The 27558-nt window shown below is 35.1% G+C and overlaps 1 protein-coding gene across 3 annotated transcripts in view; it reads left to right on the top strand.

Moving 5' to 3' along the window:
- PHIP (pleckstrin homology domain interacting protein) overlaps window positions 1–27263 on the top strand; it is a 125553-nt gene extending 98290 nt beyond the window's left edge. For 2 of the 3 annotated variants that reach the window (XM_060115399.1, XM_060115397.1), the window contains exons 30-40: window positions 2134–2289; window positions 3350–3470; window positions 7302–7427; window positions 10420–10489; window positions 10827–10880; window positions 11147–11296; window positions 15369–15521; window positions 16107–16270; window positions 16726–16985; window positions 17523–17720; window positions 21828–27263. In XM_060115399.1, coding sequence (XP_059971382.1) covers window positions 2134–2289; window positions 3350–3470; window positions 7302–7427; window positions 10420–10489; window positions 10827–10880; window positions 11147–11296; window positions 15369–15521; window positions 16107–16270; window positions 16726–16985; window positions 17523–17720; window positions 21828–22465 — 2090 coding nt within the window. In that variant the 3' untranslated portion in view covers window positions 22466–27263. The remainder of the gene's footprint in view (window positions 1–2133; window positions 2290–3349; window positions 3471–7301; window positions 7428–10419; window positions 10490–10826; window positions 10881–11146; window positions 11297–15368; window positions 15522–16106; window positions 16271–16725; window positions 16986–17522; window positions 17721–21827) is intronic. The other variant, XM_060115400.1, reaches the window with a different exon arrangement.
- The last annotated feature ends 295 nt before the right edge of the window (window positions 27264–27558 follow it).

The raw sequence follows: 27558 nt of genomic DNA, 5'->3' as shown, positions 1-27558 counted from the left end.
CTAGAACAGGGGTCCCCAACCCCCGGGCAGCAGACCGCTACTGGTCTGCGGCCTGTTAGGAACCGGGCCGCACAGGAGGAGGTGAGCGGCGGGCGAGGACCGAAGCTTCATCTGCCGCTCCCCATCGCTCGCATCACCACCTGAGCCATATCCCAGTCCCACCCCCAACCCATAACCCCCACCTCCCATCCATGGAAAAATTGTCTTCTATGAAACTGGTCCCTGGTGCCGAAAAGTTTGGGGACCGCTGCTCTAGAAGATGAGCACTTGGGATCAAAGATATTTTTGTAACTCCAGCAGAATACATAGAATACAGTGTAATACTGAGAGTTCAGGCTTTTGAGTAAGACTTAGATTCCTATCCTAGCTATGCTGTCTTTTATCTATGTCATCTTGACAAGTTCCTTTAAATCTCAAAACTCCGGATTCTTAGGATTCAGCTTTTGAAACTATGTAGACTAATACTTTCCTTATAGGGCTGCTATTAGAATTAAATGATATCATATGTGTAAAGTGCTTATTATAGAGCCTGACACATGTAAGGGCTCAATGAGTAGGTAATTATAATTAATAATAATAACCATCATCTTGCATATGGCCTGATGCATTGCCTTAGGATTTGGGAGTTAGCCTTAGGCAGTGAGTATGACATCTTCCTGGAACTGAGAAAAGACCAATGTGGCTGAAGCCCGGAGATTGCATTTTCTTTCTATTTCATCGTCCATGTTTGTTTCAGTTTTAAAAAAATACAACACACACAATTGTATATGCCTAAAAAGGTTTAAAAGGATATATACCAGATTATTAATAATGATCATTTATAAAGGGTGGAGATATGAGGACTTCCACAAATTATCTTTTACATTATTCTGTATTGTTTGATTTTTTTTAATAGTATGTTACTTTTACTATCATGTAAGAATAAAGATTTTAAAAAACAAAAAGAAAAAAAAGCCTGACTTGTAACATAGTAGAAATAATCATTTATAAATGGAGTTCCTCACTAGTTATTGTATTCTAAAAAAGCAGAGAAAAGACAATGTGGGAAAAGTAAACCCAATCTGGTAAGTCTTAGAAATGAGAAAATGGTCATGCTGATTTTGTTCAAAACTAGTACTTTCTAGAAATTATCACTTTGAGATACCAATACCAATAATGTCTTTTTCATCTCATTGCTAAATTAGAGCTGTTTAAAATATCTTAATCAACTTGTAAATGTGTTACATGGCTTATCTTCTGGTTTTATTTCCTTTGTGAAGGTTTGAATTTGAAGTCACATCAGACTATTGTGAATATGAGAGAAATGAAGCTAATCGATGTTGTAATGCCTGGGGTATTTCTTGAAATGAATTAGTGACAGTAATATACTACTTGTCTCCTACCTGAATATATTGCTATGTGGAGGGGGTGATTTTTGTTTTTGTTCTATTTGGATACACGTACATAGGCCCTCATAGAGTTTAGTTACATTTTGGGAGGAGGAGAAATTTTGTAAACTAATAGCAGCATATTTCGAAATGTTTCTCTCATGAAGTCTAGTTCAAAGAAAAAATTGCTTGGCAGATTTGTAGATTTTACGTCACTACCACCCCCTAATGATTCTGTTAAAGATTCAGGCATGCAGAAAGCATACCTTCATCATTTAAGAGCAAAAAGCATAAGAATCATCTGTCAGTGTTCATAATTCTCTCTGTGCCCACATTTTAAAAAACTGAGCCTTTGATTGAAGCATTTCTGAAAGAATACCACTTTTGCTCAGTTTCACCGGTGTGTTTTATCAAAGTAAACATGGAGATTATACATTATGAAATGATTCAGAAAACTTTTAAATTTGCATCATTTTATAGGAATACTTTCTCCTTCACCTGTAACTGATAATAGAGCAAGTTGTCAGGTATAATTTTGGAGAAGTAATTATATGCTCATCTAGAGAATTATGAAATTAATGTTTTAAAGAATAAATTTTATTGACCCTTGAAACATACTTTCCTTTAATGAAAATAAAGAATATACTTACCATTTACAAAATTATACTTTAATTTTATAACAATATTAACTCTGATTTCTAAAGGTAACCTAAATATTAATAAATTACCACATATTTTCACTAAATCTTCTTTCTTTCTATTTCAGCTGTATTTCCTGAAGAACTAGGTACCAGTGTTCCTTTAACTGATGTTGAATGCAGATCATTGATCTATAAGCCTCTTGATGGTGAATGGGGTTCCAATCCCAGGGATGAAGAATGTGAAAGAATTGTTACAGGAATAAACCAGTTGATGACACTAGGTAAATAATAATAACACATGAATATAGATAGAAGATGTTGCCAGAAAGCAAAGGAAAGGAAAAATACTATTATTCAAGCAAAACTTTTTTCCATAATATCATGTCATTGTTTTCAAACATTTTTAAGTGGTATTTTTTTTTCAATGCGATTTTATGCAGGGCTTAAATATCTAAAACAGTTATAACAATGAGGTTGCTCTAGCTGAATTTCAGAGTGAGGGACCCCAGAAACACCAGGGGTACCGTTGAAAAACCTAGATCCTCCAGAACCTAATTTTAAAATCCTTGACATACTCAAGCTGACATGATGTGACTTGAAAGAGGAGGGCTGAAAGCTGAATTATATGGGTAGCTGTACCAGTTTTCCTCTTAACTTGATACACGTATACACAATAGAATATTTGTAAGGGGAAGGGATAGGGTATATGAACTGCTTTGCTCTATTTAAAAGAAAAAGAAAAAGAACAATGACCACAAAGCATGATTATCTGAACTTTTGGTGCCCAAAATAACTCTAAACTAGTGTGGTGGTTTGTATTAACCTAGACTTCCAGTAAGGAATGAGCTTTAAAGAGTCTAAGGGAGAAATTAACATGAATAAGAGCTGAAGATATTGGAGACACATGTTGGATGATATTTTCATCTGAAGTCTTTTAAAATATGGGCAACACTTAATTATTGTCTCAGATACTATCTTAGGTAATTTTAGTAATTATGTCAAAACAATTACTGTCAAACACATAACATAGATTCAGGAAAGGCCTGGTTTTAATTTTAGAAATACATGTAGATGTTCTTTAATAAGTCAGTTTTATATATTGTCTGTCATCTCTTTTCTTCTAAGGAATCCATAAATAAATACACCTAGAATCTTGCAGTATAAATGTAGACATAATAAAAAGTGAGACTATGTGTTAGCTAAACTGTATTTTCTATTAGAAGATAGTGGTAGACTAATGGTTATGTGGATTAGAACTTAAGGCTTAATTCAAGCAGAATTTTGAAGTATTTTAAGTAATACAAAAATAAATTTATAAATGTATTTGTTTGTTTATCTTAGATATTGCTTCAGCATTTGTGGCTCCTGTGGATCTGCAAGCCTATCCCATGTATTGCACTGTAGTGGCATATCCAACGGATTTAAGTACAATTAAACAAAGACTGGAAAACAGGTTTTACAGGTTAGAACCATTTGCTGTAGCTACTACCAAAAGAAAGCTAAGTGATTCTTTCACCATTTTACTGATCCTCTCTAGCCGTGTTTCTCAAACTTCAATGTGCATGCATATCACCTTGGGGATCTTGTTAAAATGTAGGATCTGGTAGTAGGTTTAGAGTAGGACCTGAGATTGCGTTTCTAACAAGTTCCCAGTGATGCTGGTGCTGCTGGTCTATAGACCACACTTAGAAACAAATATGAATTGATGGTCACTGTCTTTGTATTGTATTTTATGAAACAATCCAACATATTTTATTTTCTCCTAGATATCCCATTGAAATATTTGTTCATGGATTTTTTCATAGAATAATATTAAAAATTGTGTGTTCTCTTATTTATTTAGCTTATGAATACTTCTGAAAAATGAGATTAGGAAAATTTGGGGTACTTTTTATAGTTGTAGCTTAGTTTGAAATATAACTAGAGTTTTAAAAAGCTGTAATTGCAGTTAATTTGCATATGCTGGTTAACAATTTTGGTAAACATTGAGTTCTACTGTTGGGCAGGCTTTGTAGGTTTATTGCCTAAAATGTCTTTTCAAAAAGTGAGGTTAAGGGCTTCCCTGGTGGCGCAGTGGTTGAGGGTCCGCCTGCCGATGCAGGGGACACGGGTTTGTGCCCCGGTCTGGGAGGATCCCACATGCCGCGGAGTGGCTTGGCCCGTGAGCCATGGCCGCTGAGCCTGCGCGTCCGGAGCCTGTGCTCCGCAACGGGAGAGGCCACAGCAGTGAGAGGCCCGCGTAATGCAAAAAAAAAAAAAAAGTGAGGTTAAGTCCATTGTTTTCACATAATGAAATCAGACTTTTAGCTTTCACATTTCTTACGACTTTTGCTTATTAGCAGGCCAACAACATTTTAACATAAATAATAATTGCATTAAAACTTTATTTTTGTGACCAGTTTTATGGTACTGCAGTTCTTTACTATTTATTTTAACTTAGGGAAGGTTTTTTTTGTTTTTGTTTTTTTGCGGTACGCGGGCCTCGCACTGTTGTGGCCTCTCCCGTTGCGGAGCACAGGCTCCGGACGCGCAGGCTCAGCGGCCATGGCTCACGGGCCCAGCCGCTCCACGGCATGTGGGACCTTCCCGGACTGGGACACGAACCCGTGTCCCCTGCATCGCAGGCAGACTCTCAACCACTGCGCCACAAGGGAAGCCCCTTAGGGAAGTTTTTAATCATATTTTGTATTCATATTTTTCTGTGTAAAATGTGCCTTTAGTTCTTTTTAATACTTAAATTATAATTCTAATTTGATACTGTGTGTACCTGGCACTGAAAACACCCATTTGTTATTCCTTACGGACTAGGGTAGGGTTTCTCAACAAAAGCATTACTGACATTTAGAGCTGGAAAATTCTTCATTATGAGGGGCTGTCCTTTGTCTCTACCCTTAAGTGCCAATAGCAGTCCCTAGTTGTAAAAACCAAAAATGTCTCTAGACATTGCCAAATGTCTCCTGCTGGGCAGAGTCACTTCACCGAGAAACACTTGGAATAAAGAAAACTAAGGCATTGGACTTTACGTTCTGATCTCGTTAGGTATTTCTGCTGCTGCTTCATTAATATTTGTCAAAAGCATTGAGATGAGGAGGAAATCACCTGTGATATGTGCCTCCCAGCCATCTTCCTCTCAAAGCACACTTCTTTAAGTAAATCCTTTTCAACATTACACGTTAAAGGTTTAAGACAGGAAATGGAGAAGAAATTCTTAACTATATCCTTATTTCTCTCTAAGCCCCTAAGTTGTTAAACCTTAGGAGTTACACCCCGTGCTTCAGAGATGGAACAAGACGTGGGAGGATAAAAGGGAGAAAAAGAATTTTTTTCTACACACTAGTAGTTGGACTACATCTAGATAGATGAACTTCTGCCATCTCTCACCATTGTTGAAAATATACTTTCTCATAGAAATACTGCTCCACATGAGAATTGCTAAGGTGTACTGTATTTCAATATACATTACAGCTTAATTAGGCTTTTTGGCATTAGCCTAGCTTAGCTAACTTAACCAACTTAGGAAAAAAATCTTTTGGAACAGAGTCCTTACATAAATTAGAAACTGCTTGATTTTTAACTAATGTAGTTGTAGATCTGAGTTACGTTATTTCATAATAATGATGCCTTCATGTGCTATTTCACTGTTGCGAGCTTTTTTTGCTTCTCCTCTACTCATTGGCTTCAGACTTCTTATAGTTTGTAGTTTTCCTCTTTGATACTTCTAGTTCAGTCTTAAACCACTGTCAGTTTGCCCTACTGATATTAAATCCTCATGCCTTATCTTACACACAGCTTCTATAGGGTACTCTGAAAATGGCCTGTGATTCTTTTATTAGAATGAGCCTTGTAAATGCTATTGGAAATGCACAGAAGCTTTTCTGTATGCTTCTGTATCCACAATTATATATAATTCTTTTAAAATTCCATATAATTGTTTTCTGTTCACAAATCAGTAACATTTCCTGAGTATTTTCTTCCTTATCATTTTAAGTTGGATGATATTCTAGAATCTGTCTTTGGATTTTTCTTTAGTTACTGAAATAAAATAATAAAACACCAAAATTTTAATACAGTTGCTTCTTGAACAGCATGGGTTTGAACTGCACGGGTCCACTTATACACGGATTTTTTTTTCAATAAATACGTACCTGTAGTACTACATGATCCATGGTTGATTAAATCCATGGATGCGGAACCTCGGATATGGAGAGCCAACTCTAAAGTTGTATTCGGATTTTAGACTTCAAGGAGGGCCAGTGCCCCTAACTCCCCCATTGTTCAAGGATCAACTGCTTGTCAATTTAGTGTAAAAAAAAAATTAATTTTCATTTCTTTAGGTTTCTTAGTAAACTAACATGTTCACCATATTTTTATATTTTTGTATCTCATGAGCAAGCTGTTAGTTAGCTTTTCATTTTTAAATGCCATTTGATTACCAGTAATAGAATTAGATTGAAATTGCTTGGTTTCCTTTTTTAAATAAAAGCAGATATGCTTATTACCAAAAAATGACACCATACATGTAAAGGAATATGTAAAGCAAAAACTAAAACTCCACTGCTTCCCTCCTCCTGCTACTCTCCTTATAGTCTTTCTCCCTAAAAGAAGGCCCTGTTGATAGACTAATGTGTCAAATCCAGACATCTTCTATGCCAGTACATAACATTGCTACTCTTTCCCCCTCCCAACACAAATGATGTTCTATTTTTTTGAAAACAGCTTTTTAAGGTGTGAGTTTTGTAATTGATTTAAGACTGCAATTAAAAGGTCTGAATGTCTTGGTTTTAAAATGTGTGTATGGGGCTCCCCTGGTGGCGCAGTGGTTGAGAGTCCGCCTGCCGATGCAGGGGACACGGGTTCGTGCCCCGGTCCGGGAGGATCCCACGTGCCGCGGAGCGTCTGGGCCCGTGAGCCATGGCCGCTGAGCCTTCGCGTCCAGAGCCTGTGCTCCGCAACGGGAGAGGCCACACCAGTGAGAGGCCCGCGTATAGCAAAAAAAAAAAAAAGAAATGTGTCTATGGGGCTTCCCTGGTGGCACAGTGGTTGAGAGTCTGCCTGCCAGTGCAGGAGACACGGGTTCGTGCCCCGGTCCAGGAAGATCCCACATGCTGCGGAACAGCTGGGCCTGTGAGCCATGGCCGCTGAGCCTGCGTGTCCGGAGCCTGTGCTCCACAGTGGGAGAGGCCACAACAGTGAGAGGCCTGCATAACGTGCAAAAAAAAAAAAAAAAAAATGTGTGTATGTATTTCTAAGTATAAAGACATTAATAAGACTTCCGCATTTTGTTTGTTTAAAGGCGGGTTTCTTCCTTAATGTGGGAAGTTCGGTATATAGAGCATAATACACGAACATTTAATGAGCCTGGAAGCCCTATTGTGAAATCTGCTAAATTTGTGACTGATCTTCTTCTACATTTTATAAAGTGAGTATTTTTCCACACTTAATTATACTATAATAATTAATGGCAGTACTTTAAAATGTAAAATGCCAAAACATAGAATATAATCATTTTTTATTATACATCATGTCACGTGTTGTGCTATAAGCATAATTCAACTCAAAATAGGAAGCGTATGTCTGTCTGAAGAAGCAGAGTTTAGTTCACTGGCCGATAATAATTACAGAGTCAAAGAGATTGTGTTACAGTTGTGTTCTGCAATTCAAGTAAGAAAATGTGGATCTTTCTGTAAATCCAATGTTCGATAATAATAATAATAGCAAGCTTTTACTGAACGTATAATGTTTTACCTAAATTAGCTCTTCTAAGTCAGATAAAAATCTTACAGGTGTGAGAGATCATTATCTGGAATTTACAGTTAAGGAAATTGAATCTTTTAGAGGTTAACTTGTTTAATTTTCACAGTAAATGAGTGTCTGCCATTTGATTTGAGAACCTTTCACCTTAACATTGTATTGCCCCTATCACGTTTATGAACAAGTATTCAGATACGTCAACAGGAAACTGAATTTAACTTTCAAGGTTTTTCTTCTTCAAAGTCAAGTTTACTTCCTCATTCATTAATCCCATACCAAGAGTGATGATAACTACAGCTGCTTAAGACAGCAGGACTTTTACTTCCTTGTCTTACGGATTTTATGCATTCATAGAATGAATTGAGTCTTCTAAATTGAAGCCAGAGGAATGAATCATATGTATATTTTCTACAAAATACAGCTCTGAATTCATACTAAGTTTATTTATATTGGATAATTTTTTCTCATTAAGAGGAGAATTGGGTATTTTATAATTTAAGTATTCACCTGTTATCAACTTTCATTTTTACATGAAGGTATTATTGAGGCTTTTTTTTTTTTTAAACATCTCCATCTTCATTCTCATTACTCAGCATAATCATAGGGTCCCTTTTCTTGGTATTAGGTGAGTTTGTTTTTGTTTGTTTTGCTAAGGAATGTAGGTAATTGCAATATAAAAAAACCACCAAAGAAAATTCATAAGGTAAACTTTATGCCCTTCCTCGACCTTATTTCTCTAAAGAAAGCTGTTGCCTTCCAAGTAGTTTCGGGGCTGTTATTGCTAAGCTTTTGCTGCTTTTCAGTAAAATTGATAATCAAGAATTAATAATCAAGATAATAAAAATTAGTTATCCTCAGAAAACTATTTATATAACTTGGTTGTAAAAGTTTATAGTATCTTAACTATAAAGTTTTTAATCTGTAATTTTGTGTGTTTTATATATGTTATGTACATCTATTTTTCCAAAGAGATAGGAATCACATGATAGAGTAAATTCATATTTTAGTGAAATAATTTAGATGAAACAGTTATTTTTACATTTGGAATAATCTGTGAAATTGTATTTGTTTCAAATAGTTATTTTGAAATGCCTTATAAGAACAGATTAAAATAAAATAATAAAGCATTTACATTGTATATATCTAAAAGTAAATCCCTGGCATTTTTTAGAGGTATACAATTTGTTAAGACCCATTTTTAGCTAGTGTTACTTTTCAAGATGTCTAGTATGTCTTGAAATTTTGGTAATGGTACTTTTTAATTGAGTTATTTGGCCAAATTTCAAGCAATAGATGTATACAAAGTGTTGTAATAGATACTTGGAGATAGAAAGAAATGCATAATTATCCTCTTAAATACAGTTTTGTAGGGTAGATAAATCCGTTAACTATAATATAAGGAAAAAGTAAAAGGAGTTTGTATGAATGTTTAGATGAGTGATAGGGTCACTTCTGGTTATAAGGGTGGGATTTCAGGTACAGGGAGAAGTATGTTAAGATGTTCTGGACAAGGTAGATACTGATTCAGAAGTTAGATGAAAGCAATTCCAGGGATGAGGAATGGCATGATGGAGGGAGGTAAAGATTTGTTAAGGGAATCGAGTAACTGAAATCAGGTGAAGTAGAGAGTACATGAGCAGAAGTAATAGGGATACAGTGTGCTAAACTCGAGTTTGGACCATATCGTGGAGGGCCTCGAATGCTGACCTGAGGAACTAAAAATATGAGCACAGGGAGCAAGGAGCTATCGAAAATATTTGTACATGAGAATAGCATGGTGCTTGCTATGCCTTAAGAATATTAATTTGACTGCAGTGTCTAATGTTAACAGATAAGGAGGAGACAAAAGGCAAGGGACTGTTGAAAATTTTTTAACATGAGAATAACATGATGCAAATTGCCTTAAAAATATTAAACTGACTGCAGATTGACTTCTACAGCTGACCGAGTAAGAGGTGATGGAGGCTTAATTTATGGAAGTGAGAAAGAGGCAGATGCCAAGAGATTTTGAAGGTAGAGTCACAGAACTTGTCCAGTGATTGGGTTTACAAGGAAGAGGCAAGGGAAGGAATAGTGAAAAGCACTGCATTACTGTAAGGAGGGTTGGAAAAAAGAAAGTTAAAAAGAAAAGGGAGAAAGAGTGGAAAACAACAGTTACTGTTAGACATGCAGAATTTTAGGTGGTGTCAGGAATCTCAGGAGAAGAGTCAGACCAAATTATAGGAACTTGGAGTTCATTAACACAGATAAACTGCAGATATATAAGATTATCTGGTCAAAAGGTATAGAAGATGGCTAAGGACAAAATTTTAGGGAATGCCTACATGTAAGAGTAAAAGGAAGAAGGAATTAGAAGACAGGAGGTATACTAGCTATTCCTTGTAGACGGAAGAATGAAGGAAGGCATTCCAGGCACAGTAGTGAACTGAGGAAAACCTGGGAGATGGGAATTGGGCTTGGTGTAATGAAATAGGCCAGAGTGGAGGCTTCACAGAGAATGGAGGGGCAGGGGCAGATGTGTGTGCATAGGGTTTTGGAGTCAACTGATGAGTAAGCCTTCAGCTTCAAGTTTTATCTTAAAATCTTGTTTTACTCACAGGTTTAAAGGACAAAAATCTCATGACTCCAGTCTTGTATACTAACATTTCTTTGTTATTTAGGGATCAGACTTGTTATAACATAATTCCACTCTACAATTCAATGAAGAAGAAAGTTTTGTCTGACTCTGAGGTATTTAATATTTCATTATGATTATTACTACGTTGGTTATGTTCCATATATAAAAAGAAATTTACACACAGTAGTTTTCAGGTAAATACTGTTATGGAAATTATTTTTGCCTAATGTTGTTGCTAACTTTTTTTAAAAAATGATTCAGAATTGTTATAGTTATAATTTTTTTTAAACGGTGGGTGGAGGGAGACTTTTTCATGAGTCAATAAAGTGTTCCAGCATCATATATACTATGGGTTTTCCAAAATGTAAAGGAGATAATTAGTATTAAAAAACTATAGAATATAGTGAAACCTAGAGTATTTTATGAATCTGATACATTCTTGCTTCAAAGGAAGAAGAAAAAGAAGACACTGATGTGCCAGGAACTTCTACCCGGAAAAGGAAGGTACTAAGTTCTTTGTTTTAACAGAAGTGCTTTATATGAATTAAAATGTATTAAGCATTTTTTTTACTCTTACTATTTTTAAAGACAGATTAAGTATTAACTTCCAAATCAGTTTCCATCACAACAATGCATGTTTTTCAGAACTAGGTGAATGATGTTTTCTTTTAATTTGAATCACTGTATATTACCTAATTATCCAAGATTAAAAATGAAAATTTTATTATATGTATTATTTTATTAATATTATTTAAACATTTTAATTTTAGGACCATCAGCCTAGAAGAAGATTACGTAACAGAGCACAGTCTTATGATATTCAAGCGTGGAAGAAACAGTGTCAAGAATTGTTAAATCTCATATTCCAGTGTGAAGATTCTGAGCCTTTCCGTCAGCCAGTAGATCTTCTTGAATATCCAGTAAGTATTTTTTTTTTAATGTGTTTGCACATAGCTTTTTAAAAATTAATTTATTTATTTGTTTGTTTGTTTGTTTGCTGCGTTGGGTCCTCGTTGTTGTGCGCAGGCTTTCTCTAGTTGCAGCAGGCAGGGACTACTGTTCGTTGCAGGGTGCAGGTTTCTCATTCTCTTGTTGTGAAGCACAAGCTCTAGGTGTGCGGGCTCAGTAGTTGTGGCTCACGGGCTCTACAGCGCAGGCTCAGTAGTTGGGGCACATGGGCTTAGTTGCTCCTCAGCATGTGGGATCTTCCCAGGCCAGGGCTTGAGAACCCGTGTCCCTGGCAGGCGGATTCTTAACCACTGCGCCACCAGGAAAGTCCCCCAGTTAGTATTTTTGAAAATACTTTATTTATTTGTCAGTTTGATTTTGATATATATATAAATACATATATATCTCTTATACATGACAGTTTACTATTTATTTTTATGATTATAGTTTATTTCTTTTTTATTTCATACACCTTCTCATTATCCATTTGGCTACACAGAGCATCTAAATTGAACAGTGTGGTAAAAAAAGAAGTAACCCTGAACTAAGACTCCAAAGAATTGGGTTATTGTCCCGGCTCTGCCTCTTACCAGTTCTGCAGTTTCGAGCAAGTTATTTAGTTTTCATATCTGAGTATATATTTACTATTTTCTTTTCCACACTGATTCTGTGAATTTACTATGGAAATTATTTAGGAAGCAAGAATAATTATACCTGTCTCTAACCTTTCTTACAGGGTTATAGAAGTGGAATGAGAATATTGAGAATATTACTAGTTATTTATTAAACATTAAAAGTTTTTATACTGAAGCACTATATATAAATGTAAGGTGGCACTACTATATATGTAGGTTATGCCAATTTATGATCTTTATGGAATTCATGGTAAAAAATTTGAGTAAACATGTTACAAGTATTTATTTTTGCGTGCATTCTTAGCAATCTAAATTTCACTTCAAGTGATTTTTTTTTATTCTTTTTTCCAGTTACTAAAGATTGTATATCAGATAACATTCATGGTTTCAAATTAAAATTAAACGTTTTATAAGAGATCATGACCTGGATGTGGTATCACCAAAGTCTTTATTATCTGTTTTTTTATGTAAGTGTTCTAATTTGCAATGATGAAAATAGAGAAATTTCATCAATAGATAAATATCATAAATGACTTGTCATTTTAAAAATCAAGAAACATGTAATCTTAAATGTAGAAGATAAATCTTTAATTCCAGCAATGTGGTAAACTGGACTAATTCAAACCCTACCATCCAAAAAACCTCTTAGAAGAACTGAGCTAATGCTAAAGTGCTCTGGTTTTCATTTCTCTTTGTTTTTGAAACGTGTGGATTTCCCTTTGTTTCTTGCAAGCCCAAGTATGTATTTTTTAATATCTAAGTCCAGGAGTCTTCCCTGGAAAATTCTACCAGATGTTTAAAGAACTAACACAAATTCTACACAGTCTCTTCCTCAAGATAAAGAATGCTTCTACACTGATTCTATGAAGCCAGTGTTACCCTGATGTCAAAGCCAGACAAAACAGTACAAAAGAAGAAAGTGCAAAAATTCTTAGTATCAGCAAATAGAATTCAGCAATATATGAAAATGATTTTGTACCCTGACCAAGTGGGTTTTTTCCCAGGGATATAAGGCTGGTTCAGTATTCAGAAATCAGTCAATATGTCAGTAATTCATTGCTAAAGAAGAAAAATCACATGATCATATCAGTGCAGAAAAGGCATTTGACAGAATTCAGTACTCATTTCTTTTAAGAATGTACATGTTGGGTATGGTGTGGTAATCATTGTGGCCACAGGAGGAAACAAGAATGAGTCTTGGAAGAAAGAAATTTATTACACTTACAGGTCCCAGAGAGGGGTTCACCAAATACCACTTAGGGCCACAGGGGAAAGCACAGGGTCTTAGTCGCGTTGCAGAAGACAGGAGCAGGAGCTTCCCTGGTGGCTCAGTGGTTAAGAATCAGCATGCCAAAGCAGGGGACACAGGTCTGATCCCTGGTCCCAGAAGATCCCACATGCCGTGGAGCAACTATCCCGTGTGCCACAACTACTGAGCCTGTGCTCTAGAGCTCGCAAGCCACAACTACTGAAGCCCGTGCACCTAGAGCCCGTGCTTCGCAACAAGAGAAGCCACCACAGTGAGAAGCCCGCGCACTGCAACGAAGAGTAGCCCCCACTCGCCACAACTAGAGAAAACCCTCGCACAGCAACGAAGACCCAACACAGCCAAAAAAACACAGGAGCAGAGGACAAGCTTAGGCCAGAGCCTTTACTGAGGTTTCCATGAGAAAGTCAAGGCAGGGCATAGTCAACAGCTTAAGATTGGCTACCTTGAATTACTCCAGTTGGTTTTGGGGCATAGGGGTGGTCTCTGGTTGTCTGATACCTGACCCTGGGATGATTCAGGGCAGAGGAAATACTGGCTTGGTGTGTGAGGGTTGCTTAAGGACATGGTTGGTTTGCATGTGAAAGCTGTATTCCCCAGCACAACCCTTTGCCATCTCTAAGAATTGCCTAGCCCTTGGGAGGGGGCAGTCTCTCCTTAGGTCTGTTTGGTCCCCAAAATGCCACAGTTTCAAGAATACAAAAAATAAGAAAATTAATATAGTTGGCCCTGTGCTGAATGGATGCCAAAAAGACAAATACATAATCTAAGAGAACAGAACACCATTAATAATAAAAACAGACTTAAGAAAACTAGGAGTAAAGGGGATCTTCCGTAACTTGGTAAAGAACATCTGTTTAAAAACCTATAGCTAGGGCTTCCCTGGTGGCGCAGTGGTTGAGAGTCCGCCTGCCGATGCAGGGGACACGGGTTCGTGCCCCGGTCCGGGAGGATCCCACATGCCGTGGAGCGGCTGGGCCCGTGAGCCATGGCTGCTGAGCCTGCGTGTCCGGAGCCTGTGCTCCGCAACGGGAGAGGCCGCAACAGTGAGAGGCCCGTGTACCGCAAAAACAAACAAACAAACAAAAAACCTATAGCTAACGTCATGCTTAATCATGAAAAACTGAATGCTTTCCCCCTAAGATCGGGAGTGGAGCAAAAATGTCCATCCTCACAGCTGCTATTTAACATAGTACTGCAAATTCTAGCCAGTGCAACAAGACAAGAAAAGGAAATAAAGGGCATTGCAGATTGTTATGGAAGAAATAAAACTGTCCCTATTTGTCAAAGGCAGTAATACTGTTTGCTTTATGGTCAAACATTTGATCATAATTTAAACTTGATGGGGCAAAGTCAAGTTATTGTATTCTGAAAAATACAGTTACATACTCTGGGGCTATGGAAAAGGTATAGTATTATTTACTCCTTTAAAGATACCATATTTGGATCATTTTATACTATTCTGTTGCTTTTTTCTCCTTTCATTTGCCTGTTTTTATTGCTTTATTTTATACACAATTGATTAGGTGGAGACTTTGGGTGACTGCACTTTTCCTCCGTGGAATGAAGTGCAAAGGCTTTGTGACAGATATTTACATTCATAATTCTTGATTACTACAAAGTTCCCAATTATAGTAATTGTAGTACTGAAGTTGAGGTTACTAGAGCTCAGGCCTTCACATACATGGGATGTTAACATATTTTTATTGTTTTTATCTCTTAATTTTAAAGGTATAATTATGTTTCAGTGAATTAGCAGCCTTTAGAGTTCATGGGTAGTATAAAGTTTTGGGTTTTTTATATCAAACTTGTAGTTGTGGAACTGAGTTTTTTCGATATTCTTTTAATCTCCTTTTTCGAACACAACTCTACCCTTTACCTCTTTCTGAAGGGAAAAAAAAGCAGAATTTATAGGTGCTTGAATGAGAGAAATCCTGTGTTGATTGCAGTAAAAGGTAGGGGACATGAAAAAAGTAAAAATGACTTGGGGAAAAAAGGGAGCCTTGATGAGGGAAACAAGGAATGATTATTAATAGTTGTAGGACTTGCAGTCATCACAGAAATTGAATGTGAATCCCTGTTATGAGAAGTAATGCATTATTATTATTATATTATTAATATGACCTGTTTTCCCTCTCTTAGGACTACAGAGACATCATTGACACTCCAATGGATTTTGCTACCGTTAGAGAGACTTTAGAGGCTGGGAATTATGAGTCACCAATGGAGTTATGTAAAGATGTCAGACTTATTTTTAGTAATTCCAAAGCATATACACCAAGCAAAAGATCAAGGGTATATAATTGAATTTCTTTCTGTTTAAATGAAATGAAATTAGTAGAAAAGTATGTTGAGTAACTAAATGCTGCTTTTATTTAAAATTTAAAGCAAAATTGACAAACTTTCTATTAGGTTCTTAATGGTATTCTAGTAGAAAAAAGAATTCACATCTTTCTGTTTTATTCCTTCTATGAAAAAACACTAATGTCACTAATATTTAGGAATGGTTACTTTTCTTGAAGGTAGTGTATGAATAGACATCATGTACACATTGTCCTGATATGTGTTAGAGGTACGTGTGCTTAACTTTTCCAGCTGTTTTCTGCATTAGTGGAAAGGAGCATTTTTTTCCATATAATGCTCATATGAGTCATAAAAATGAGTAAAACTGTAAATATCATTTACCTTTCTTTGTCCAAGAAATACAAAAATAATTTAATTGTAATAATGTTTCAGTTTTAGCCTTTGTCAAAAGAGATTGAGAAAAAGCAATGTTTTAAATTCTAAAAACTTTTTGTTAGAAAAATATTTAAATTATTATCTCAAAGGAACAGGCATTTCCTTTCAGGAATGTTTGAACAGTTCTTTTTCTTTCCATAGATTTACAGCATGAGTTTGCGCCTGTCCGCTTTCTTTGAAGAACACATTAGTTCAGTTTTATCGGATTATAAATCTGCCCTTCGTTTTCATAAAAGAAATACAATAACCAAAAGGAGGAGGAAAAGAAATAGAAGCAGCTCTGTTTCCAGTAGTGCTGCATCAAGGTATTTGATTTCTTTTAAATATCATCAACTGACCTATAACTTTGTCATCTAAATGATAGAACTTGGTGTTTTTTAATACTTCCTTTACTATTCCCTATATTGCAGAATGATATATTTGACATGCAAGTTCCTATGATGTGGAGGATTTTTAATCTTTTAACTAAAGCTATACTAGTGTAAGTGCTTAAATTCAAACTGCTAAATCTGTACAGTAAAACAGCATTTTTAGGATAGTGATGGCATCATGCTTTCTGTCATATAACTATAGCATTTACAGCGATCCTTCACTAAATATTCACTTTTCAAAGGCTCACAACCATATGAAATCCACTACAAATCTCATATTTTAACATATTTCATAACAGTACAAATATTGAATCCAACAGTATTATAAAACTGTTTTATTCATCCACATAGAGCAATAAGAATGACTAATGATACTATTTTATTTACAGCCCTGAACGGAAAAAAAGGATCTTAAAACCCCAGTTAAAGTCAGATGTTGCTACCTCTCCATTCTCTCCACCTACACGATCAATACCACCAAGGCACAGTGCTGCTCAGATAAATGGTAAAACGGAATCCAGTTCTGTAGTTCGAACCAGAAGCAATCGAGTGGCTGTAGATCCAGTTACCAGTGAGCAACCATCCACTTCTTCAGCAGCGAAGACTTTTATTTCGAAAGCGAACACATTTGCAGTGCCAGGGAAAACAAGTAAGAATCAGCTACAGCTTCTAAATTGAAATATTTATAATAACTTTTGTAATTTAAGCATTTACTTTGCCAAATGGAATATATTGGATTTAGTAAATTCCATCAGACACTGTTGGTTTTGCTTTTTTATATTGTTTTTACACGTTTTTCTTTTAGTTTTATTTATTTATTTTTTTTGATAAGGAAAAGAACAGTTGAGGTTTAGGAGTGTCAATATAGAATAATGCTCAAAAATGACAACTCTGATCCAAACTGCCTAAATTTAAATCGTAGAACCCAGACTTGCTAGCAGTTTGCCAGCACTTCCCTTCATAATCTTGCAGTGACTGGACAGCTTCTGAAAGGTCTGAAACTATTATGTACGCCTTTTTCCTTTTTGAAAGTAGATTTCTTACGGAAGCTTTAAGCATCCCCCAGGTTTTGTCCTGTTGGCTAATTCAAACAATTCACTTTAGAAGTAATCCCAACCTTCTTGCTTGTTTTTTAAGGTTAAATAATTTAACTCTTAGCTTTTAATCTTTTGTATGTGTGTTTTAGTTCTAGAGAATTCCGTGAAACATTCCAAAACCTTGAGTACTCTTTCAAGTCCTGGTCAGTCCAATTTTAGTCATGCCACTAGGAATAATTCTACAAAAGAAAACATGGAAAAAGAAAAGCCAGCCAAACGTAAAATGAAATCGTCTGTGCTCTCAAAGACATCCGCTCTCTCGAAGTCATCAGCTGTCATCGAGCAAGGTACCGTAGATCTTACAAATGGTGGTTCTATTGGAGATAATATTTATATCCACTTTTTAGGTTGCTCATTTAAAAGTCACACATTCTGTATTAGTTGATAAATTTATTGAGACGTCTTTTGATTTGTGCCAAAAGCAAACCGTATTGTTACTAAATTTTAGAAGCCAAGAAAAACTTGCCCTATGAAAAATAAAAGCATTTTCTGTCCTATGAAAAATAAAAGCATATTCTAAAATCACAGGCTTTTAATGATATAAATTTAGTAGTTTTTAACTTCAGTATTACAAAACCTACAAAAGTATATCCAAGAAGTTTAAATAAAGTTGAATTTAGTTAACCCAGTATAGCACTTCTTTAGAAAAATTTGAGTTGTTTTTATATCACAAAATTCAACACACTGACCTTTAAATTCATTAGAATTGTCTATAGCCAGATATCTATTCTAGCATACAACTTTTGACCCCTTAGAGTTATGCTTCCAAAGTTCTTTTGTCTTCAGATTTTCATTGTAAAAGTTTTCTGTTTGAAAGATGAAGAAAGTAACTGATGAAATACACCCTACGACACGTTAAAATAATTATGGCTTCTTGACAGCAGATAGCTCAAGAATAAACATTTTTCGTCATGACTTCCAGAGTGTGTCTAGACCATTTCCTTTTCAGTATTCCCCCCAGAAACCTCTCACAATTTAATTTTTCTACTGAAACAACCTCATTTTGACTAATGATATTGGGATCTTCCCACCTCTATAAGTTTAAAATCATCATCCAAATCTACTTATTTCTTTCTGCCTCCTTAACATCTCTGAGATCCATTTCCTCCTCTCCATTCTTACTTCCGTGGACTGTCGCACTCTCCTAACTGGTCTCCCTGCCTCAGTTCTCAACTCTACCTTATTCAGTCCATCTTCCACATTTCAGTCAAAGTGACCTTTCTGATCACGTGCACACAGACACACACACACACACACACACACACACACACAGAATTAAGATCCTTCCCTGCCTTCGAATCATACATGGAATCAGAGTTTAATGTTTTTGCCTGTTACACAAGACTCTTCATCGCTTGGCTGTTGTCTAACATTCAGCTGTCCTTACTTTTCTGGCTCCCTTTTATGTCCCAGCCATCCTAAACCACTTGGAAGTCCCTAAATATTGTTGTCCTTTCTTCCTTCTTCGGAATTTCTTTTTTCCTACTAGTTTAATAGTTTCTGGTTCATTGCCTTTTGTGGCCCTTATAATGTTGATAGAACTATTCTTTTTTTATGTTGTCTATCTCCAGTAGAATCTGAACTCCTGTGCTTGCCCATGCTCATTTTTTAATTGCCTATACTTAGTATATAGTGGACAATCAGTGTTTGAATAAATAAGTAAATAATTTTGTATGTGAGTGTTTTACATTTTTATATTTGCTTCCTTTCTGAACTGAATTCAAAGTTTTGAATGGTATATTGGCCTTGCTTCTGTTAGTCCTGAATCCTAGGGAAATCAAATGTATATAGAGAATTGGTTCTAGCATTATGATAGGGGAGGTCCAATAGCCAATTTGATTCATAGTTTTTGAGTATTACAAATACATAGGAATACCAGTGCAGTATAGAAATATAATAAGCTACTATGTAACTCATTAATGATGACTTATCATTATAAATATTGGTACTTGAATTAACTATTAGAAACAAGAGCAGTGCTGTGCAATTGAAATACAATACAAGCCACGTATGTTCTAGTAGCTACATGTAGTAACAGCAAACAGGTGAAATTATCAGTTTTAATACTGTATTTTATTTACTCCTTTATATCCAAAATATTATTTCAGTGTGTCATCAGTGTTTCAAAATGTACACTGCTTCATATTCAAATTTAAACTTAATTACAAATTCATTTCCTCAACTGCTTAGTTACATTTCAAGTGCTCAGTGGCCGTGTGGTTAGTAGTGACCTCATTGGATAGTACAGGTCCAGATGAGTGATTTTTAAAACTTTTTAACTCTTGAATTCCTTTATAAAAGAACTGCATTAGTTCTGAACCTTTTTAGGTTACATATTGCTTTGTAAAGTGGGCCAACCCTGTAGTTTTTTTCCCTAAAAAAATGCACATAGGCATATCCACACAAAATTTGGACCATTTCAAGGAGCCCCTGGAGTCCTTGAAGCCAGTCTGTAGAACTTTTGTAGGGTATATGAACTGGATATTTATTTGCCAGTAGTCTTAATGTAAAACAAATGAAAAGATACACAGAATCTTACAGAATCCTCAGGCAGGTTAAGGGTAATTGTTTGTTAGAAAATACTTTTACTACTTTATGCACACACACGTTTCTCCCGTGCGCCCCTCCCCTCGTCATTATTCAAAACCACTAATCTGAAGAAAGTCATTTGTACTGTGGGGTCAGGAAATGAGGGCTTTGCCTTCTTCCTCTGCTGTTGGCTTAGAGACTCCTTCTCTGAGTCTCTTGACAGTTATTTCCTGAAGTTTGCAAAGCACTGTACAGTTCAAGCCCAAGACATATACCATTATGAAGAAGCATTCTCTTTAACAGCACTTTCCATCTCTTTATGGATTTCCTGTAAAATACTGCATTGCAGATCTCCCACCACAACCAAAACAAAAAACTTCAGAATTTTGGAGGAAAAAAAGTTAGTGGTGGGCTTCCCTGGTGCGCAGTGGTTGAGAGTCCGCCTGCCGATGCAGGGGACGCGGGTTCGTGCCCCGGTCCGGAAGGGTCCCACATGCCGCAGAGCGGCTGGGCCCGTGAGCCATGGCCGTTGAGCCTGCGCGTCCAGAGCCTGTGCTCCGCAATGGGGAGGCCACATCAGTGAGAGGCCCGCGTACCGCAAAAAAAAAAAAGTTAGTGGTAATGCGTGTTTGTCACCTTTTTCGTCATCTGAAAGGGTAATAGCTTTTTTTTTTCTTTTTAAACCATAGAAAGGCAGTTCATCATGATGTCCAGATCCTACAGATTTAGAATATGATCTTAAGAATTTTTTTTTATTTTTTAATAAAGCGTAATGGTCTTTATCATGGAGTTTGTTATAATGGGATTTTAATCCTGATAATAGTTGCACACATAGTGGATTTGATTGATACGTGCAGCCAGTATTGCTTATGATTAAAAATCAGTCATTTGCCATTCAGTTACATAAGGAGATAGGACTGTTCCAAAAAGAGCCTGTGAAGAAAACTGCCATTTAGTTGATTTATTTTTAAACCCTTCTTTAAAAATTCTGTGACCAAGAGTAACTTATTTCTACTGTTGTAAAAAGGATAGACGAAGAATATCAAAGCCATGGTAGTGTTGATGGAGAACAACGGTTATGAATTATTCCAGTAGATGTACTTCCAAACCTCTTGCGTAGGAGTTAGTAGGAAAGGAGATCCTTTTTACTTCTGAGGAACATAAGGAAATATTTAGACTATGAATTCTTCTCTGATATCAGAAAAGTCATGATCATCATCACAGAGGATTAAATACGAGTTAGAATCATTCCAGTCTTGATAGTCCCTTTTTCCTCCATCCGTAATAGAAAAAAATGATTAGAGGAAAGTAGAGGGGGGTGATAATGCTTATTTATTCCGATTACCAAGTTTAAAGGTCATGGATTTTATGCTAAGATTATTTTCCATGATGGAGCTGCGTGAAGGTAGGAAGACAGGAAAATTCTGTGTTAATGAGGGAAACAAAGTGCTTTGTGGTGGTGAAGTTCCATACGAGTAAACAGGGTCATTTTGTGTAATGAAAACAACGCTCATACATTAGGATGTATAGTAAAGGTAGTAGGAATAAGAAACCTTGGCTAATCCCAGCTCTATCATAATTTACAGTATTAACTTAGACAAGTAATTTATTTGGTCTGAGTTTCATTTCCCTCTTGTCAAGTCATCAGTGACTTCATTAAGGATGCTTCTCTTCTGTGAGTTTTAAATAGAAGATAAATAATATCATTAAACTGTTAGCCTTTTGTCAGTTCTTTTTCTCATATTAGTTAAAAAAAATTTGGATTATGTCATTACGTATAAGTATAGCAGTGGACTTATTGACTGGTTTGAGGGTCAAATAAAAAAGCAGTTCCGTATGTTAAGTGCACTGTTGTTCCCTTTCAGCAGATTGTAAAAACAATGCTCTTGTACCTGGAAGCATTCAAGTAAATGGCCACGGAGGGCAACCATCTAAGCTTGTGAAGAGAGGACCTGGAAGGAAACCTAAGGTGGATGTTAATACCAGCAGTGGTGAAGTTACACACAAGAAGAGGGGTAGGAAGCCCAAAAAGCTACAGTATGCAAAGCCCGAAGATTCGGAGCAAAATAGCATGCATCCCATCAGAGATGAAGTAGTTCCTTCTTCAACCTGCAATTTTCTTTCTGAAACTAATATTGTAAAGGAGGATTTGTTACAGAAAAAGAGTCGTGGAGGCAGAAAACCCAAAAGGAAGATGAAGACACAAAAACTAGACTCAGATCTCATAGTTCCTACAAGTGTTAAAATGCTAAGGAGAAGTAACCGAAAAAAGACAGACGATCCCCTGGATGAGGAAGAAGAGTTTGAGGAACTTAAAGGCTCTGAACCTCACATGAGAACTAGAAACCAAGGTCGAAGGACAGCCTTCTATAACGAGGATGACTCTGAAGAGGAGCAAAGGCAGCTGTTGTTTGAAGACACTTCTTTGACTTTTGGAACTTCTAGTAGAGGACGAGTCCGAAAGTTGACTGAAAAAGCAAAAGCTAACTTAATTGGTTGGTAACTTGCATCAAAATATTTTACTTCAAAATCTATAAAGCAGGTACAGTTAAGGAGTATGTAGAACTATGGCTTCTGCTTCCTTGCTGCTATGACGGATTAGGGAATGTTATGATTTGATTTGCAAAAAAAAACAAACTTACAAGACACTTCACTTCTTTAAATGAATATATATATATATAAATATATACATATATATTTTAAATGTTTGCTATTTATTGCCCTTAGATAGGTTATGCATTTCAACATTCATTTCATTTACTGTTCAAAACAAAGGAAATTGAGGCTCTATAATGAATTCCCAATTTATTTCTGAAGAAGACAGTTCTGCTATACTCTTAAGGAGCATAATATTCCTAGTGATAGAGCATTTTATGTTAAAATGAATTATTTTTGACCAAGCCAGGTACATTTCTGTTGATACAGAAGTCTTGTCCCTAGGAGAGCAGATGTTACCAGAGTAGCAGTAAATTAAGAAATGTGTTTCCTCTAAAGATAAATATAAAATTCCCACCATTTGATACCCTGAAAAGTTTAATTTTAATTATAGAATGTTCATCTACAAAGAATCTAGAGGAGGCTTTTGCTGTATTCCATTTCTGCCAAACTTAAGAGAAAATGTACTGATGAAAAGGAAACATATCCACATTGGAAAACATTTGACTGTCTAATTTTTCAGACCTTGATTCTTATGTCAATCACTCAATCTCTGTTTATTGTGCCAAAGACTGAGAATCAGTGCAGTGGAACGCCTGTTTTTGACTGTCAGGACAGCATACACTTTTTCAATATTGGAAAGGCTATATATTATTCTAAAGAGCAAGTTATTAAAGAGTTATGCTGAGGTATATCTTTTTTTGGTACTAATAGTAGAAAATAATGCACTGGTGGGTCCTTTGACAGAGATGTTTTAGAGAAAATGTTTAAGTGGTTAAAGGATTCAAGGAAAATACAGGAAAAAGGTATGGGATTTGATGTTTACTTGTTAATCCGGATTAATGTCATTTCTAAACTTTAGACATATCTAATAGGCTAAAATGACTTACAAAGAAATGTGTCTGTGTGTGTATGTGTATATATTGATAAATGGGTATAATTAAATATATATACAAACACATACTTATATACTATTACCCAGGTATAAATTCTTTTTTCAGGATTTTTTAGATAGTGGTAGAATAAAAATAATTTTAAAATGTCATACTTTATAATTTTAAGGGGAAGATTGGTTATTTTCAATTATTAAAGGTTTAAAAATAGGCCAAATCACTTTTTATGCAATCATGTTTTATACAGTGGTCTCATTGCACATTGTGTTTTTTCTGCACTTTTTACGGTATCCTTATCACGCTGGTATGTCAGTATACACCCTAAAGAAAAATTCCATTTAATGATTGTGCCTTGTATTCTATTATTTTTTGCATCATTAGTAAAATTAAGTTGTCTATTGTAAATGATAACTATATGACTTAGGAGAATGTATTGCTATATGTACTGCTATGGAAAAGGAAAGCAGTTATTTATTTGTTTATGGTACAGTTAGTTATTTTATACCTTAAAAACCAACATAAATACCACTTCTATTGTTTAAAGATTATTGTCCATTTTTTTAAAAGTTTAAAGAATGTAGTATTTTGTGAGGACTGGTATGGTACAAAAATGTAGCCAAAATTTTCAGATACTACATTTTTAAAAAGCGAGGTTGGGGAATATATGTATCAGCATGACCCTGATATAGAAAAATAAAGTCTTTAATTGAACCTTGGCAAAATACATTACATAATTATTTCTATAATATTTCTGGTAGGGATAAATGTTAGCTGTCATTTGTCTTGAAAAAGGATGGAAAGTGATGCATTTGGGCTTTTTAGATTGTTTGTAACTAAATTTATACAGAAATCCTCCTATGAAATTAATTAAGTAAACCATTTTCCAGATCTTAACTGGATTGCTGTGATTTTGCAGTTGAAAATAATTTCAAAATTTTCAGGTTTTTTGTATATTTATTTTTTTCTAACAAATATATTTAACTATATAATTAAAATTCAGTAGTTAAACTCTTCATAATGCAGAAATGGATGGCTTGGTTGTATAGTAAAATGAGTCTCTCAGTTACACCAGTATTGAAAATAATAGTGTGTATGTTTGAAATTTAAGTCATTAATTTGTTGCTTTTGAAGGCAGTCTATTTGAAACATGTAATTTCCTGATGTTATCTGCATTGTGTTAGAAAATAAGACTATAAAATCCATATTTGTAAAAAAAAAGTATGTGTACAGTTTTAAGGTGTGTACAGGAGAAGGAAGAGCGTACACAGTCTTAAGAGTGAAATATACCGCTAGTAGGGTGTATTAATTCTAACTCGAGCAAAAAAATGAGTATTTACTATCTTACCTGCAACAAGTAAATGTATTATTCCTGTTCTAAAGATCCTATATATTTATGACCTTATTTGGATATTATTAGACACTGGTTACTTAGTAAGGCAGAAATGACTTGGATCAGATTCTTTGTAATTGAAACACTTAAAATGTATTAGTAATAACCAGATATATCTAGATTTTATTTTTTTATAATTTAGCTTCTATACGTTGCAAAAGTTGCATTGAGAAATTTAAGTCATCACCATAGTTTTGTTCTGTTTTACCACTTGGAAAATATCTTCTTTGAGACAGTAACGCCGTATATATACTGTTTATAGGTCAAAAGGAAATGTTGGCAGTTGTTTTAGGTGAGCAATAAAAGAATTTTAAGTTTCCTGAAAGTTTCAGAAATATAACTTGTTATTACATTCGTAGAAAATGTAAATCAATTTATGTATTTTTAAGTACCTAGCCCTAATATTCTCTCCCTCCACCCCAACATTCTCGAGTCCCAATCAAATCTTATAAAATTACAAAATGTTGCAAATGAGCAGATTAAACAGTCTAATTACAATCTCGTAACTCTGGGCAGTAGACACACTTCTTAAAAATGTAATTCTTTGCAATCTGCTATTATGGCATTGGACTGTTCTCTGCATATATTCATGAACTAAAGATTTGGCCTTGCTTTCATTGTTTTTATTATTGTACAACATCACAAATTTGAAGACTATTTGGTAGCATTGTAACAACGATCTTCCTCCTTAAGTAGAATAATTGTATAGAATATTTGTGAGCATGTTTAGGTCACATCTGAGACACGAAGTTTGGTTGAATCTAGTATCACTTGGAAATGAAGTATGTAATATACACTGATCAGCAAAAAGATCCTTGTGCAGCATGTATGTTAACATCTAGAACTGTCCCTTATCTGCAGTACAGTAGATTAATCAGACATTTTAACAAAAGTATTCAAATAACATTTTTACCTTATATGATATTAGCAACATTTACATGTTTTGAAATATGATTTGTAATATAAATTAGTTTCTCCAGTTTATAGCATTTAATTCTAGCATTCCATTTTATACATGCAAACATACCTCTCTCTCAGATGTCAACTGGAAGCAATTTTGACTGTTTTCTACCTAATGAAAACAAATTGTTATTCTGAATGTTTTTGTCCACCTGAAATTTACTGTTGAGTAGGTTGAAAGGACCAAGATACTTGAGTGTTTAAAAGGGCTATAAGTGTTCTCATATGCAGGAAATATATGATTTTAAAAGTCATAATAGGGGAAGTACTTTTATGTTCTGTGAATTACACCTATATTTAGTTGTTTTTTGGTTTTGTTTTTAAACAGGTTGAGAAGTGGTTTAGTTAAGCCTAGGCAACAATTTATTTTACTACTGAAGTCGGAAAATATACCTTTTCTTCACTTCCCTCCTTGCAGTTCCCCTCATTTCCCAAATTTCCAAGTGATTTGAACTAAATACTACATTTACTAAGAAGCTGTTTTTGTTCTTAATTATACTGAGCTAAGGACTCCAGATGGAAGGTCATTTTGTACTATGTACAATACCCAAGAAGAGGTCACATTGAGTCAGAAGACTGTAAGTACCGCTTTTGACGCTCCAGATATAAACCTTGTACACACTGTAGTAAAACAATTAGAAAATATTATGAGCTATAAATATTATTTTTAGTTTTGATAGCTCTGTGTTGAAATACTTTTTTAATGCAGATAAAATCATCAGGAAATTAACCTTATATGGCACAAACCAAATACATAATAGTGGGTGGCTATGAGTTTCTACATTTAAGGAGCTAAGAAAATAGGTTTGAGATGACATATAGTACACACACCTATGAGGCAGATGCACACACGTTACTGTTAAGATTGTGCGTGTTGACTGATCACGATGAAAGGCTACAAATTGTGACAAAATACAAAGTTACATTTTTGGACCATATTAAAACTGCAAGAAGATGGGGTCTTATTTAAAGATCTTTTAGAAAACTTAAATCCTGTCACACGATATTTAGACGTGTAGAATGTAGCTCAATTTTAAAAAGTAACTGACCTAGAGAGTTAATGTTGAAACTGACACATTTGCAAATTAAAATGCTTATTTTGTACAGAAAACAATGTTAAACACAAGCAAATCTGTTGTATGTAATAAGTAACAGAGTTTAAAAACAAATTATTTAGCTTTATTGAAATTTTGTTTTTTTTCTTTCTGGAAACCTGGAGTATCATGTTATAAACGGCAGTCTCACACCAGAATAGCAGTGCCCTTTGTTTTTGTACATATTGATTGGACCTTTCTTTACTGTTAGGTGGACACTTTCTATGTTAGTTTTGAAGCATAATTCTTTGAATCCTTTTATACAAACTAGAATGTATGTGTAAGAATTCCTGTCCCTGCAATGTAGTAACTACAAACTTATTTTTAAATAAATAGAAAACTTGTTTTTCTAAGCTATTTTGTAGAGCCTCATGATTTCTTTATTTTTTTTTGGTAACACATAAAGCACTAAGTACATAATTTCAAGAGGTATTATGTAAATGCTGGTACATTAGTGTCTCCAATGCCCTGTCTACTTGGCAAAAAGTTAAAACACATTAGCTAATTAAAGGATTGTGGGTACCCTAATGTAATTTAATTCCAAAATAACCAAAGGTTAAAAATGTCATTTGCTTTTCAGTGTGTACACTTAAAACTATATTGA

Source organism: Mesoplodon densirostris, chromosome 12 (genome assembly GCF_025265405.1).
Source record: "Mesoplodon densirostris isolate mMesDen1 chromosome 12, mMesDen1 primary haplotype, whole genome shotgun sequence".
Classification (NCBI taxonomy): Eukaryota; Metazoa; Chordata; class Mammalia; order Artiodactyla; family Ziphiidae; genus Mesoplodon; species Mesoplodon densirostris.
The sequence above is the reverse complement of the archived record's forward strand: the minus strand, read 5'-3'. Positions and strand labels throughout refer to the sequence as shown.